The sequence below is a fragment of the Delphinapterus leucas genome, chromosome 17 (assembly GCF_059928025.1).
Source record: "Delphinapterus leucas isolate spDelLeu-1000000601 "Yukka" chromosome 17, BTC_Dleu_Yukka2, whole genome shotgun sequence".
NCBI lineage: Eukaryota > Metazoa > Chordata > Mammalia > Artiodactyla > Monodontidae > Delphinapterus > Delphinapterus leucas.
In genome coordinates, this window is record NC_143145.1 from 14,486,746 (window position 1) to 14,502,684 (window position 15,939).

At 37.2% G+C, this 15,939-nt stretch overlaps 1 protein-coding gene across 4 annotated transcripts in view; it reads right to left on the bottom strand.

Annotated features, from left to right (window-relative positions):
- The window catches only part of NSMCE2 (NSE2 SUMO ligase component of SMC5/6 complex), a 224,373-nt gene that overhangs the window by 99,335 nt on the left and 109,099 nt on the right, over nt 1-15,939 (bottom strand). For 3 of the 4 annotated variants that reach the window (XM_089898732.1, XM_089898731.1, XM_022554106.2), the window contains exon 5: nt 5,880-5,963. The exons of the other annotated variant lie outside the window; for it this stretch is intronic. In XM_089898732.1, the coding sequence (XP_089754858.1) occupies nt 5,880-5,963 (84 nt within the window). The remainder of the gene's footprint in view (nt 1-5,879; nt 5,964-15,939) is intronic. 4 annotated transcript variants of the gene reach the window in all.

The following is a 15,939-nucleotide window of genomic DNA, read 5'->3' on the forward strand; positions in this document are numbered from 1 at the left end:
CATGTAAAGCATCAGAAAAACATCTAGCTTGCAAGAAGCACTTGAAAAATGTTCGTGAGTCTTATTAGTACAGCTGGACTTTGGCTGCAAAAACTTAATGTATTAAGTAATAATGTTGGGTTTTACCCCTTGAACTTTCAGTTTTTTGTATATAAAACTTTCAAATACATCTTCCAAATGTTATGCTTTGCTGAATGTTTGCAAGTTTGAAGCAGTTGCTTTTGTCCTTATCGTCTCAGAAACAGAGCGACATTATCCTTCTGCTCGTTAATCTTTCCAAGCACTTTTCCTTCTGACATGATTGAAAAGGTCTAACAGAACATGAGGCAATACAAATATTCATTGATTACTTCTTCTGATAGTTCGGCTTCAATTTTTAACATTAAAACCTTCAATTCATCTGGAATGTATTTTAATGTAAAATATAAACTTTGGATTTAAAGTAGTGTCATTAAAACATTATCAATGGTTCCAAATGTTTTTCTTGAATAAGCCAACTTTCCCCCACTGATTTGAAAATCTATCACACACCAAAATTTTACATGTGCTTATTACAGTATCTGTCTGTTTATTTCTTACTGTTCTCTCAGTGGAACTTATGTTTCACAGAGAAAGGGGCTTGGTTACTTTGGTTCACCACTGGATCACCAGAGTAATGCCTGGCTCATAGAAATAAATGGCTGGAAGAGGCTTTCCTCTTTTGACCTCAACATGATTACTAATTAATTGATTTTCTAATGATAAATGCTACATTATTGAAACAAATCCAAATTTATCATATGTACAGTTCTTTCAATATGCTGCCAGATTTTATTTGCTAATATTTGACTTAAGATTTCATATATCTAGTTTTATGTGAAAGTGTTCTTAACTTTTAAGAAAAAGACAAAACATGGAATTTGGTCATAAGTCATCCTAGTTTCCTAAAATAAACTGGGAAATGTTCTGTATTTTCCCATGCTTTAAAATAGATTAACTAGCACAGAAAATATCCGTTCCTTTAAGATCTGACAGAATTTAACAATTAATATGTCTAGGATTTGCACATTTGGGGAGCAAAGAATCTTTCTTTTAATCTTCTTTTTGTAAACGTCATTCACAATTTTGGCCATTTTGAGTCAATTTTGGTTATTTTTTGTTTTAAATCTATTTTCAGTCATTCATTTTGCAGATTTAATTCATTGTCATAAGGTTAAACATATTACTCCTTTCAAATCTATTTTTTAAAAATTCCCTCTGCATCTATGGTTACAGACCTCTCATTTTTCCTTTTAAAGGTATGCCTCAGGATCATATTATAGTTGGATTTTTTAAAAAAAGCGAATCCTTGTCATTTAACAGAACAGCGTAGTCACTGTGTGGTAATAAGTTCAGTTTTAATTTAAAACTATATTCTGTTTTTTATGCTTCCAAAACTTCTGCTTTCCCCCTCATTCTTAGCCAATTGATTCGGAAGTTATTCATCCTATTTCTACTCAAGTACTGCTTGACTTTACTTTCTTTATCCTGTATTTCTTCCTTTTTAAAAAATATTTTTTTATTTGGTTGTGTTGGGTCTTAGTTGCGGCTCGCCGGCTCCTTAGTTGTGGTATGCGAACTCTTAGTTGCGGCATGCGTGTGGGATCTAGTTCCTGGACCAGGGATCGAACCCGGGCCGCCTGTATTGGGAGCATGGAGTCTTAACCACTGCACCACCATATCCTGTACTTCTTAATAGATGCCAATAAGAAAGTAACAGTTTCTGGAATCTCCTTGCACTCTTCCATCTTCCTTCTGCTTGCCAAATTGTTGAAACACTTTATAATCGCAGATCCCCATTATTATTAGTCTGTTACATAATTCTTTTCTGAGGACTCATTTATCATTAGTATTATGGCTTACTACTATATTAACAACTCTTATTCACAATTAATTCCCTACCACTTAAAAAAAAAAACACCCTACTATCATTTCTTCCCCTTATCAGGTTCTTTATTCTTGCTAATTACTTATTTGGTGCTTGCACGTCTTCACATAATTTTCTTTTTTCCAGGGCAAGTACATGAGTGGGATATTCCGCAAATCATTCAATATCAAAGATGACCTTTCTGATGCCCTTTCAAGAAAAGATGCCTCAGCTGGCCGTAAAATCTGAGTAACAACCCTTTCCCCTGGATGTCTAAGGTGATGCTCTATTGCTTTTTGCATATATAGTGCTACCAGGTAACTGGATACAAATGTATTCTCCTTCTTTTGTGGATAACATCTTCTCCCTCACTCCACTCTACCCCGCCTGCACATCTTCTCCCTCACTCCACTCTACCCCACCCGCACACATGTGATGCTTATAGTTTATTCTTTTTTTAAATACAACAATTTTGTTAGAATATATTTAAAGATTGAATTCGTCATCATTATTATTCTCTTCACTTAATAACAGCTTTCTTGAGATATAATTCACATAGCATAAAATTTCATTATTTTCTGCTGGCTACCTGTGATGTGAAGATTCATGATTCCCTTTAGCTAAGGTGGTGATGAATGTGTGAAATGTAATTTGTAAGCTCAGGTCATCATCTTGAACCAGAAGCCTACCCTGATGCTGACTGCTGCTGCCATACTGCTACTCCTCCCATCTGTTCCACTGGCTCCATCTAGGAACACACTTTACGTACTCCTGGCTTTCTCACTGGGTTCCTCTTCTTTCTCCATTGTTTTGCCAGGTCCAATCCTCACCCTTCCTCTCCTCTCACTCAATACACTCTTTCTGGGTAATCTCATCCACTTCCTGGCTCCAACTGTCATCGCTATCAGTGGTTCTCAAGTCTCTCCCCAAATACTGTTCATATGGAAACATTCTACCATCAGTAACGTCTCTCATTAGACACAGCAATTCACAACTATAGGGACATCCTGGGATCTCAGCAGGTGCACTTATAGCTTGAAGAAGCACTTCTCCTGTCTAGGGACCTTCAGTCGGAGACACGTCTGTTCCATCTCTGGAGGACAGCATCACCATCCACTGAGCTGTCCAATCTAGAAGCCTGGAGGTCATGACTACTAGACTTGAAGATAGAGATGGTGTCTCTACAATTCACCACCATACCTCACAGAGTGTCCAACACACAGCAGCACAACAAATATTTGTTGAAGGAATTAATTCAATCACTAAATTCTGTGGTTTCTAATTCATATCCTTTCAACTCATCCTCTTCTTTTCACCGGCACTGTTAAGGTCACTATTAGTGTCTACTGGTTACTACTGAAGTCTCCTAGCCTCCAGTCCTGCTTCCCCCAACCCATTTTCCATGCTACAGTCAGTTATCTTTTTCAGTTATAGCAGTACTTATCATCCCTCAACTTAAGGCCCTTTAATATCAAACGTAAAGTTCTCAACAGGCATATAAGTCTATAATTCTCTTGACTATGTACATAGCATTCCTTCTACTTAGAAGAACAACTCAGGTATCATTGTAAAGAGAATTTCTTGATGCCCCAAAACGGAATTAAACATTCATCTTACGTGCTCTCTGAAGTATCCTGTACTTTCCCTGCTGCTGCACCTATTCTGTATTGTAGTTGTCTGTTTATTTGTCTGTCTCCTCAGCTACACTGTAAATTTTGACGGGTGCGCCAGTGTCCTGGTCACTGTACCTCAATGCCCTGCAGAGTTCCTGGCACAGAGTAGGCATTCGATGAGCACCTGGTGAATGAATATATTTTCAAATATCACCAGTGACCATGCAAGTAGATAACTGGAATTTTCATCATGGGACAGGGATTCTGAACCCGTTGGGATCCATAAACAGGTACGAAGAGGGCACCAACACCATGAAATTGTACCCAACATTCTATGTGTATATACGTTTTTGAGGGTAACTTTCAGACTGCCTAAAGAGTCAATAATCCTAGAAACTTAAGAAATATTACCGTTGGAGTTTATTTGGTTAGAAAGGAATATTCTAAATTATATTACAAACAAACAAAAACAAAATGTTGATACATACACACAACACAGACAAATATACCCAGAGACTGACTTAATGATATCAAGCCTTATGGTGAACCTTTTACTGAAAAGGGACAAGAATCAGAGAAGTTAGACAGCTGCAGGAGGACTGAAGAAAACCAGAGGATGCCAGAAAAAGAATTTAGAAAGGTAGAACAGAGAATGAAAAGGAAATTCTGTCTACTCTGCCATTTTATATACGGTCCTTACGCAGCCAGCGTGTGAAAGGTTAGCGCTTCGTCACAAAGGATGTCAAAGTCTGAAGATATCTGTATAGTTTTGAAAACTGCATCTTCAGCTTGCCATAACGCTGCCTAACTTCAGGATAGTTCTGTCCCACCACTCTAGTTGTCTTTGCAGTTCTGTCCAGTGAATCCCTGTCTAGACACTGACCTTCAACAGAAGGAAAGAAAGAAAAAAGGAAGGCAGCGGCCTGGGCTTACGAGAAAAGAGGGGCAGGGAGAGGAGTAGGTCAAACCCTCATTACTATTCAGGTGACCATCTTTCTCTGGCTCACTCTACTCCTTTGTCTTTATTCAGGGTAATTTATGCACTTCAAAATTTGCAAGAATCTTGCCAAGGTATCATGCACTTTGGTAAAGTAAGGAAATGTACTTAAGTTCTGAAAAATACAGGTAGTTTTGAGAGTTGTAGGTGTTTTTTATAAATGTTGACTATGGTCAGCCTCTCCCCACTAATTTAACATTTAATGAAGCTAGGGAATATGATTTTCCTTTCTTTCTTTTTATTTTGGGGGGGTGGTATTTCCACATATCACCATATAACATACTATACTGCCTGTTCTGCTTTAGAAAATGCAAACTTTCATATTATAACATGTTGTTACTAATCTACGAAAGTAGGACAAGTACTTCAGAGGTGACGATAGGCTTGATTTTGAGTGTTTCGATGCTACCCAGACTAACTTCCAATACCGTAGGGTCCACAGTGTAAACCTGATCTTACATTCAAGCTGCCTCTGGCTGTGAAACAAACCTTGCCCACGTGGGGATGAAAAATGGACCCTTTCCTCGTTAGCATCATCTTTCATCCAAAGAAAATGAAAGCCAGAGGATGGTGAATTTGGTCAAAAGGCCTGAAGAATTCATTGACTGGTTAATCAGCCTCTAAATAATCAGGAATGGCCCACAAACCTATAAAGCAATTCATCCCCATACCATCTAACATCAGTCTACAAGAACAGCTCTGAGTAATGTACAGATACAGGAGCCTCATGAATTTAACACAATAATCCAATAGTGTCTTACTTTGCTGCAGAACTCCATTGTATAAAATGGACAAAATTGTGATTGTCAAAACAATAGTTTCAAAGAACCAAGTTTGTACAAAATAAGTCTTTTAAAGATTCTATATTTACCTGCGCTATCTGAAATCTTTGTGAGGTCCTAATCTACTAATAAAAGATATATTATTTTAAATCAGATTGATAACGAGGATTGCTCTGGGTACATCCCTGATAAATTTATGGTGAAATTTAGTGATCAATTATTCTGGCTGGAAGTTGGGGTGAAAGGGGAGGAACAGGAGAGAAAGGGGAAAAACTACCATTTATCAAAGTCCCACCTAACCGTGTACTTATTTGATGCAAGAATCAATTTAAAAAAAAATCCAGGATCCACTTAAGAGTTGTAGTTGAGTTTTGCCCTGTTATCTACTCTGATATCCTTTTTGGCAAGACACTGCTGTTAATGATTTTCTGAAATCTGGTTTACATGCCGTTGTACTCATAGGTAAGCGGAACATGGCACTGAGAAATTGTGCTTTATTTTTTCCATAGCAGTGTGTGGGATTCTGAAACCCTTGCAAATGCTACTGGGACTATTTTGAGGAAAGAGAGAAAGATGAGAATGGAAGAAAAAAATTCTATAACCTCGTTCATTGCCTGCTCTACTTGCATCCTTATCCTTAATCTGGTCGAAATCATTGTGTCCTCCATCTTCTTTAGGTTTCACTGCTGCAAGAGAGACCCAGGTTAGGAAGTGACTTGAGTATGATGCCAGGATCAATGCTGACAATGAGATGAGAGCCAGAAGTGAAGCCAGAAGAGGCTGTGAAGCCAGAACTGGATATGAGTTGTTGGGGGTCCTCACCATGTGACATCTACAATATACATTCCATTCATCCATACAGGTGTGAAATTTACAAAACCAAACAGATAACACTCACCCAGAGGCTAAGGGTCTACTGTCATTGACATAATATTATTTGGTACCCTCTAGCTGAAATGTGCACATTATTAAGATGTTCTTAACATGTTACTTCCGGGAAGACTTTTTCTGGTGAAGTGTGGAATGGAAAGGGAACATGGAGCAAGACGACACGGATGGGCATCACCTGGGAAATCCAGCAGTCCGCTCCATCAGATGCCCACAAGGTAGTATTTACCTTGATGGGCCTTGCAGACTCTGATACCCGATTCTCATTGACTGGACCCAGGAATGCAGACTCATGCTAACAAAACTCACAAGACACTGATGTATTAAAAAAAAGAAGGTGACTTTATTATTTACAGTGAACACCAGAAGAATCAGGCATACTGAATCTGCATCAGTCTGTACCAGCCTGATAGTGAATTATCTCCTTGGGAAGGCAAATTACCAGAGGGAAGCTTGGTGTGCACGGAAGCAGAGCAAGTGGAGTTAATTATGCAGGATTCCAGTGCAAAATGGCATGAGGCTCTGCAGCTCTGTACCACAGGGTTATCCACCTGCCAGGCAGGTTGGATGCTTGCCTCAACCTGGCAGGTGCTACTGGTCAGACAGTGCTTTGTTAGGTATCATGATAATTACATTAATAGCTTTTCTTTTTCTCTGTTTTGGAGACAGAGAAAATGCCCTTCTGATGGACATTTTATATGTTTGTGCGTTTTAAAGATGTCAATACCCTCAATTAGGTTACAGTCAAATCTTTCTGCCCAAGGAGTCTTTATGTCTCGTAAGATCACATTGCCTCCCTTGGCTTTAATCTATTAGCTGTTAATTTCTTAGTTTAATTTTCAGAGAGTATTTTCATTTTCCAGCTTTCTGGGATCAAGAGGGGCACGACATGGTAGACTCCACATTTGCCTACAGGTTCCACAAAGTGTCAGTTAAATTCAAATCGACCTGTATTCACTGTGCCAACTTTACGCCCACTGCTGTGCCAGATACAAAATAATATTCAAAAGTGTAACAAGAGCCTCTAAGGAAACACATCTACTGGACACCTATAGCCCTAAGTTCTACTTAAGGTATACTTTTCATTCATTTTTCACTAGCATTTATAGATCCTCTCCTATATACCAGGATTAACTAGATATAAGAAATACAAAGATAAAAATTGTCTTGTTCCCTTTAAGAGCTTACAGTCTAGCAAAGGAACAAGATATTAAAAAAAAAGAAAAAAAGGTACTTTGCCAAGTGGTATGGAGCCCGGTGGAAAGCATACTTTTATATATAAGGGGCAGAGACAGAAGCCATATTTTTTTAAAATCTATTTCTAAAATATACTAAATAATAATGATTATTTTAAAAAAGTAACAACAGGGTTTCCCTGGTGGCGCAGTGGTTGAGAGTCTGCCTGCCGATGCGGGGGACACAGGTTCATGCCCCGGTCCGGGAAGATCCCACATGCTGCGGAGTGGTTGGGCCTGTGAGCCATGGCCGCTGAAGCTGCGCGTCCGGAGCCTGTGCTCCGCAACGGGAGAGGCCACAACAGTGAGAGCCCCGCATACCGCAAAAAAAAAAAAAAAAAAAAAAAAATGTAACAACAGTGGTTTGAAGCACAAAGTGTAGTAAGTTCCTTTCTCGCTTCTTCCCCCCCCATTCTACCTCTCAAGGTTGCCTTCAGTAGTTGGAGAATACTCTTTCACATCTTTTTCTCTGTATTTGAAAAGCGTACACACACACAAACATTTGCATCCCCCAAACACACATATTTTTACACATATATAAACATAAATTTCTATATTTTATCAATGTGTGAAATTTATATATTACACATTCTATTTATGTAATATACACACATGCACATATACATTTATGTAATATACACACGTGTGAGATCATATTATTGTTTTATAACTTGTTCTTTTATGTTTAATTTTTGTTATAAATTATAACATGTATACAGAAAAGTACACAAAACAAATAAGCTCAGTTTGGAAAATAAATTACCCCACAGAGCTCCCACCAGGTCAATAAACAGAGAATTCTGAGTACCCCAGAAACTCTGCACCGCCCCCAAAATCATTACGCTAAATTTTATGTTAGCCATTTACAAGTTTTCTGTGTAGTTTTACTACCCCTGAGGCAGGCGAAGTCCAAATTTGCCTGGACCAGCAAATGTCCTCAGGGTAAAAGCAGCTTTAGTTCTCTAAAGAACTCTCGCTGACATAAAAAATAAATAAATAAATACCCTAACCCTAAAAAAAAAAAAAAAAAAAAACTCTCGCTGAACTCTTGCTTTTCCTTACGGTGCCTTAGATTTTCAGGTCTTTGCTGCTCTGAGGATGTTTTCTTATACATATTCAACAGTTTCAATAATTTTCAGCAAGATAATTGTTCAAATAACTTAATCAGCCATATTTCCAGTAACAAAAATTGGTGTCACTTCTCAATTTCTTCCTGTGTTACAGTTCTGTGTATAAATGTAGATTCTTATCTACTAGATCTTAACTCCTTAGGGGTTATGAGAAGTAAACATCTTGGATTTCCCACAGCATGAATAGTGAAATATGCAATAAATGTACAAAGAACAAAGAGTAAAGGATTGGAAAAGAGAATGAATGTGTAATTACTCCTGCCCTTGAGGAGTTTCTATTTTCTTTTTGTGAGGGAAGATCAGATGTATAGGTATAAAACAATTTGACATGAAACAATTTGAGGCAATAAAGATATATGTTTAAATGAAATCACTCATATTCACTGACATGAAGAGACTTCCAAGATATATCGTTAAGTGGGGAAAAAAATGCTGTAGGATGGTGTAGGTGCGTAAAATACATCTAAATCTATAGCTATCTCCATGTGTGTAAATAGGTGTGTGTGTGTCTGTGTGTGTGTGCCTGTGGATATTCTTGCTTATACACAGAAATATGACCCTAAAGACACATTACAGTAGTTACTTCTACAGACTGGAATTGGGAAGCCAGGAGTGATCTTTTCACTTTCAAATATCCTATATAATATTTGTACGTGAAGCATATACTACTTTTATAGTTAGGGGAAATTTTAAAAATTCTATTCAAGGGCAAACATATACGACAAAGGATATCAAGAACTAAAAACATCCAGGAAGACAGACATTATTGGGGAAGGCTTCTTTGAAAAGGTAGGACTTGAAACAGGTCCTGCAGGACTGGTAGAGTTTAAGTTAGAGGGCAGGAGTGGGGGGAAAGTGGGCTTGGTGAACAAGAGTTGTGCTGCGAGCAGACGTCAGGGGAGAAATTAGAATGGTACCCAGAGAGGACCATAAAGAAGTGCATTCACCTGGCTAAAGCTAACTCCAGTTTACATCGAGAGGCAGGATTAAATGGATGTAGAGCCAGGGCATAAAATGTAGAATGTCATTAATATTAAGAGTTTAAAATTGGCGTGATGGGAAACAGAAGTCATTACGGGTTACTTTATGAAGTAGTAATATGAGATAACATTAACTTCATGGACTAGTCTGTGTAGAATGAGATCAAACGTGAAACGTCCCTGGTAATTTGTAAAGTGCTAGATCAGTAACTACTGGTTTTACTAAGTAAGTTATTAAATTAAGAGTCACATTTTAGGGAGACCATCTTGGTATTCTTGCACAGAATGCATTACAGGGGGAGAAAGACTCAGAGCAAGGAGATTCCTTAGCAATATCATGTACTTGAAAGAGCTTACTCAGTTTATACAATCTGAAAAATGCAGATAACTGTCCTACCTCACAGGACTGTTTTAATAATTAAATGTACATACAATGGCATGGTCAAAATGGATCAGTTCATTTCTTCTCAAATGCTAATTGTCCAGATGTACACTGATAAAGATCAGAACTGATGCCCTGGTCGAGGGAATGGAAAAGATAAAGCCCGGAGATTTTTCTAAATAAGTAATCAATAAAGATCTATTTATTGGATGTAGAGAATGAAAGAGGAAAAGATAAAGACTTCGTCTTGGTTTCCATCAGGGAAGACTGGAAGAATGGTGATGTCCCTGACAGAAACTGACCTAGATGTGCAATCTACAACATTTTTGGAGTTGTGACACTCTTACCATGTGAGTTTCACCTCCTCCATCTCTCTGTCACTCTCAACCCACAACCCTCCCCGCTTGGGTATAAGGCAACCTCCTTGTATTAGTACAAATATGGCTTGAAATATTTTAAAATAGAAGTGCATTTATATTCATTTTATTTTGGAAACATTTTTTCAAGAACACATAAAAACCTCAAAACAATTGAGACATGCGAAGTTTCTGACTATTCAATGGTTGCAGTGGGCAAAACTTAGCAATACCTTGTTCAAAATCAAAACAAACTCTACATTTGACTTTAAGGAAGAAAAATCCTAGGCAAATAAAATTTGACAGAATTAAATATCTTTAGGGTTTAAAATTATGTGGATTTGTATTTTTATCATATTAAGGGCCAAATCACAAAATTATGAAAATCAAACAAAGATCAATATAAACTAATATAAGTGATGCTTTAAAAATTCTTTTCTGGATTCCAAGTGGATTTTAACTGCTGAGTGGCATGTTATAACCCTGGGCTGTAGTCTTAAAGCACAGTTTATTATAGCTTTAACAGTATTCCAAAAGTTTCAGCTGGATACTTTTTGTTGCCTAGCTAGAGGTCAAAAGCTTGAGGATTATTACATGATAGAAAACAAAACTTCAAAAAACTTAAAAAGTGACCTGTCATACTTCAGACTCCTTACTTTGCTGTAAGGTCACATTTCTGAAGAAGATGACAGAGTTGGTGATTGTGTAACTAAGCCTCCAGAACTACTTACGACTCTGGAATGTGATCATTGTTTTGCAATGGAGTTGGTCACCATCGGATGAAAATCTTGGGAAATAAAATATTTTGTTTACCTGCTAGTTCCTGTCAGAGAATAGCTCATTCACACACGGTACCACAGTACTTTAGTCTAAACTCCCAACCTGCATTGCTTGGTACTAATGATTCTCTTTTAAAAGAATGTTAAGAATATTTCTACATACTTGAAAAGGTAAACAAAAGAGGGAGGAGGGTGGGGGAAGAGAGAGGAATGGGAGAGAAGAAAAGAAATGCATCTTTGCTTCACAGTAACGTGGAAAGGGGGAGATAGGAAAGGATGCAGATGAAACGGAATTGGCTCAAGCTGCTACTGCTTGGTTGAAGGTAGAGCTGAGTGCACAGAAGCCCATCTTCTGTGTCTACTTTGTATGTTGAACTGTTCCATAATAAAAACTTTAAAAATAAAAAGAAAAGGCACATACTTAATTTTTGAAGATTGTCTCCTAACTTTTTACCTAAAAAGGGATGATAATACAGTACTATTAATAGTACTGCAATAAATATGTCATCTTTAGAACACTGATTTAAGATTTCAGGAGTTCCTGAGGCTTATCTGTCCAACAATAACAAAATTTTTGCCAGATAATAATCCTTATTCTGCACATCGTACTTACATAAAACACTCTCGCATCCATTATCTCAGCTGCTCTTCACATTAACACTCTGAGATCTGGCGGGTGACATTCTAATTTATGAAAAATACAAGGCTCAGAGAAGTTAAGTGAATTTCATTTCTTTCTTTCATTCATTCCACAAACATTTACTAAACATTTACTGTGTCAGGCAGATCTGTCCTAGGTATTAGGAATTAAAAGACAAAGAAAATGCAATTCCTTTTTTCAAGCGGACAGATTTATAAAACAATTAAATGACGACGTGATTCATGCTACAATGAAGTGTTTTTCAAAACAGGATTTTAACTATGACCTACAGCAAGAAATACATTTTACATTACAAACCCAGGATACACAAACATGTTTAAGTGAAACAGAAGTTTTATGAAACACTACTCTTCCTATACATGATTCACACTGTGGTATTTTTTAATCTACCCTATTCAGTATCTTTTCTTTTTTAATAAAATGCTGGTCACGACCTTTTACAATTGGGTTGCTGCTTAGAACATTTCATTATTCACTAGTGGGTGTGTCCTACAGTGTGCAAAAGTGTCAGGATGAGTATGATCAGAGTTCTGTGGCAACACAAAAGGAAACAAAACTGTTCTAGGGAAAGAGAAGGGCCTGAAATAGGTTAGTCTCTGAGTACTTATCAATATTAAAATGGCAGGTCATAAAGGTCTTAAAGGTCATAAAGGTCTTAAAAGGCTTTAATCACTTTGCTCTTACAATAATTGTGCTGTTGCATGCTGGCCAAATACAAAGCAGCAACAGACTGTGAACTCACCGAAAAGCTACAGAAACAAGTTGTTTTCTTGAAGGGATGGCAGCAATCACTCATTCATATTTACTAACTCTTCATTATGTGGCACAGCACCTCCTGTCTACTGGACCATCCTGCTACTACCTGTAAAACAACTATAAACATCCTGAGACTGTAAGGTTTACTCTGTGACTAACAGTCCTAAATATCTGTTTTCTCAAAAATTCTCTGGAAGAAAGACTTAAAAACAAGAGACCAGGACGATATGTGTGAGATGTAAAATCAGATACTGTAATTTTTATCAACCACAAATCTATACTGTGATTGTGTTCAAGGCCTTAATCTTGTATCTCAGCGTCTCAAAAATTTGCTGTCTGTCCAGGCAGTTGTGTAGCTGCTGTGTACAGAGCTCAGGGGAGAGAAGAGGCAGCAAAAGCACTAACATCTCATGCAGCTGCCCCCTGCTGTCTAACACAGACAGGGTCAAGATCAGGGAGACCCATCGATTCGATTTTGCTTTGTCATTTCCTCCAATAGGAAGGTTTCCATTTTCAGGTACTTGTTCTGAGAATCTATTTTGCCCAAATGCACCAAAAACTCATTTTGTGAACGTGACCTAGTCTGGCAAGTCCTTTGTGCCTTTTATCCAATAAGCAATAAAAGAGAAAAGGTGCTTTTCCACATCAGCATGTGCTCAGCTTACAGGAGTGCTACTATTCCTCGGGCCTTCAATAAATATTCATCAAGGATACTGATATTGACACTGAGCAGAAAATAGACAAAAGGAAGAAAGTTAATTGGATTTCATGAAATGTAGAGGAACTACAGCTGTTTCTCATCCCTACTTCCCCAAAGGGAAACATGGTTTGAATATCAATGATAAAAGATTTTGTTGGCTGACGTATTCGTAATTAAAATCAAACCAAACTGAACCAAACCAAAAACATCAACCAGCATTTGTGCCTTTAATCATATAATTGGAAGGTTTTAGTAAATTGAAAGTATTCTGGGTTAGGCCTTATAGGTATTAACTCAGTAAGAGAGCTATGGCCAGAAGGAAATGAAAATTATAGTTTTGAGAAAGTCACTGAAAAGCATAAGCCATTTGTAAAGGCATTCTGAGCTTTGGATGAATCTCTGTTTGGAAGACAGGTTTAGGGTTGATACCTTTGAATATTCTGAGAAGTCTTAAATAGGTGAATGAACTACAGTCTAAAAGACCTTCATGTTTTAGACTACACAAAAGATTCATTTGAAGAATACATCTTTAATTTAGACCAAGTATAACAGTTTCAAAACTCTGTAAATATTTAGTTGAGAATCAAATGATAAAACACTAAAACAATCAACCACCAGAACATAAGCTTGGTATTGTTCTCCTTCTGTAATCTTTAGGACTCACTTCCAACTTTGTGTGAAGCATCTTCAAGGGACTGCACCACTTTAGGCATCTTGAACCCATCATGTCCAAAACCAAACTCTAATTCGCTTCTACCCTTTCTTTCCTCCTGCCAACCTCCCAGAACACCCATTCTTCTTAGTTAATTCCAGTGATCCCTGAAATGAGTATGCACAAGAAAAATCCACAGGAGAGGGGGTTAAATATTAAAACTTTCATACTGGATTCATGCTCAAAAGTATTTAACTATTTAGAGTATGTGATTTTTAAAAAGTTGAGACAACTAATCTAATCTAGGCCTCCTGACTGCCTTCAGACCATCAGTCTACTAAGGGCTTAACATTCTTTCTCAAAATCTCTTCCACTTCTTTTCCTTCCATTTCCACCACCTCTTCAGTAGCTCAGCTTCTCCATGTCTTGCTGGGATTTCTGCAGGAGTCTTCCATCTTGCCTCACTTCTTGCAATATCTTTTTCCAACTCATTCCTTGCTCTGCCACTAGAAGTATCTTCACTAGTCAGATAATATCACTCATTAAAAAAAGAAAAGAAAAAAAGCACTATGTACACAATATTCCAAACACTGGAATGTGGTTTTTACAACTTTCTATACTCTTAGCTCAACCTAGGAAAGTAGTGGGAAAAAAAGCATGACTTTCAGGCCTAGGTTTGAGTTTTGGCCCTGCCTCTTACGAGCTTTGTGACTTTGGGGGAAATCACTTAGGCTCCCTGACCTTTTATTTCCATTTTCGAACGGTGGTATTAATAGCTCACAAAACTGTTACGTAAATCAAATGCGATCATCTGTGTATGAGAAGGAAAGTAACACAGAGCCAGACACACACTAATCGATCATCAATTGTTTGATCCCTTCGTGCTCTAGGTTCACTACTTCTACTGCCCTCTGCCTCGCTCCCATTACACCTGACCCCACGACCCTGGCACATCACACACCGACCCATCTGCAAGACATGTTGCTCTCAAATATGACATGCGCTCTCAGGCCCCTGTGGTTCTGATTATATTTTACACCCTCTGCCTCATATGTCCTTTACTGCGGTCTCAAGTGAAATTCTACCCATGCCTCAATGCCCAGCTCAAATGTCAACTCTTCCAGGAAGTCTGCCCTTTATTCCACTGATCAGAACTAACCACTTTTCCTTCGTGTTCTCCCTGCACACTGTTTACAGCTTTACTTTCGTATTTATTTCTTTGCATTATAATATTACTATTATATTTGTATTAAATATAAACTTATGTTTACATATGTTACCTGCATGAATTATAAGCTTCTTGAAGGCAGAAAGCATGCTTTTCTTCTTTTAATTCTCAGCAATTAACACCTTGTACTGGAAGGGATTTAATAAAGGTCTGCCAATTGAATAAATAAATGTATCACAACATTTCCAAAAGGAGTAAATTTTTACCAGAACAAAACACCAATCACTTGTCTCAACTTTCGAAGTAATTTTTAGAAAACAACTTCTACCTGAAAAATACACTATTATTTAACCTTTACAATACATAAATTAAAAACAAGAAAGAAATGACTTAAAAATGGTAAATTTTTGACATTTCAGACTCAAAGAACAAGATATTATTTTTAAACTATTAAACTGATAATATCAATTGTCATCCACCGACAGCCTACTAGTGAGTGAATATTAATAGACGGTAATGATTCAAAGAGGAAAATCATGATACATACATAAATGGAATATTAGACATCAATTAAAAATCATATTTTCAGATACTTAATGAACTCACACTATACTGAGTGAAATAATCAGAACACAAAATGGATCCCAATCTTGCAAGGACATATTTTATAAGAAAAAAAAGGCTAAGGAAATACAGAAGACATTAATATGTGGTTATCTCCAAGTGGTGGGACTACAGGCAATTTTTATTTTTTGTCTTTTATATTATCTAAATTTTCTACAACGCATACATTTGTATAGTTAGAAAAGTAGTTTTTAAAAGGACTGAACGTCAAGAAATTCTAATTAAAGCTTAACCAGATTTGCAAATACTAAAACAGTTATTAGCCCAGTAAAAGACTTCCTGCTTCTTAATATTAATTGCAACATATTTGTGTAGACATGATCAAACACCGAGAGTTAATGCTGTAGTTTA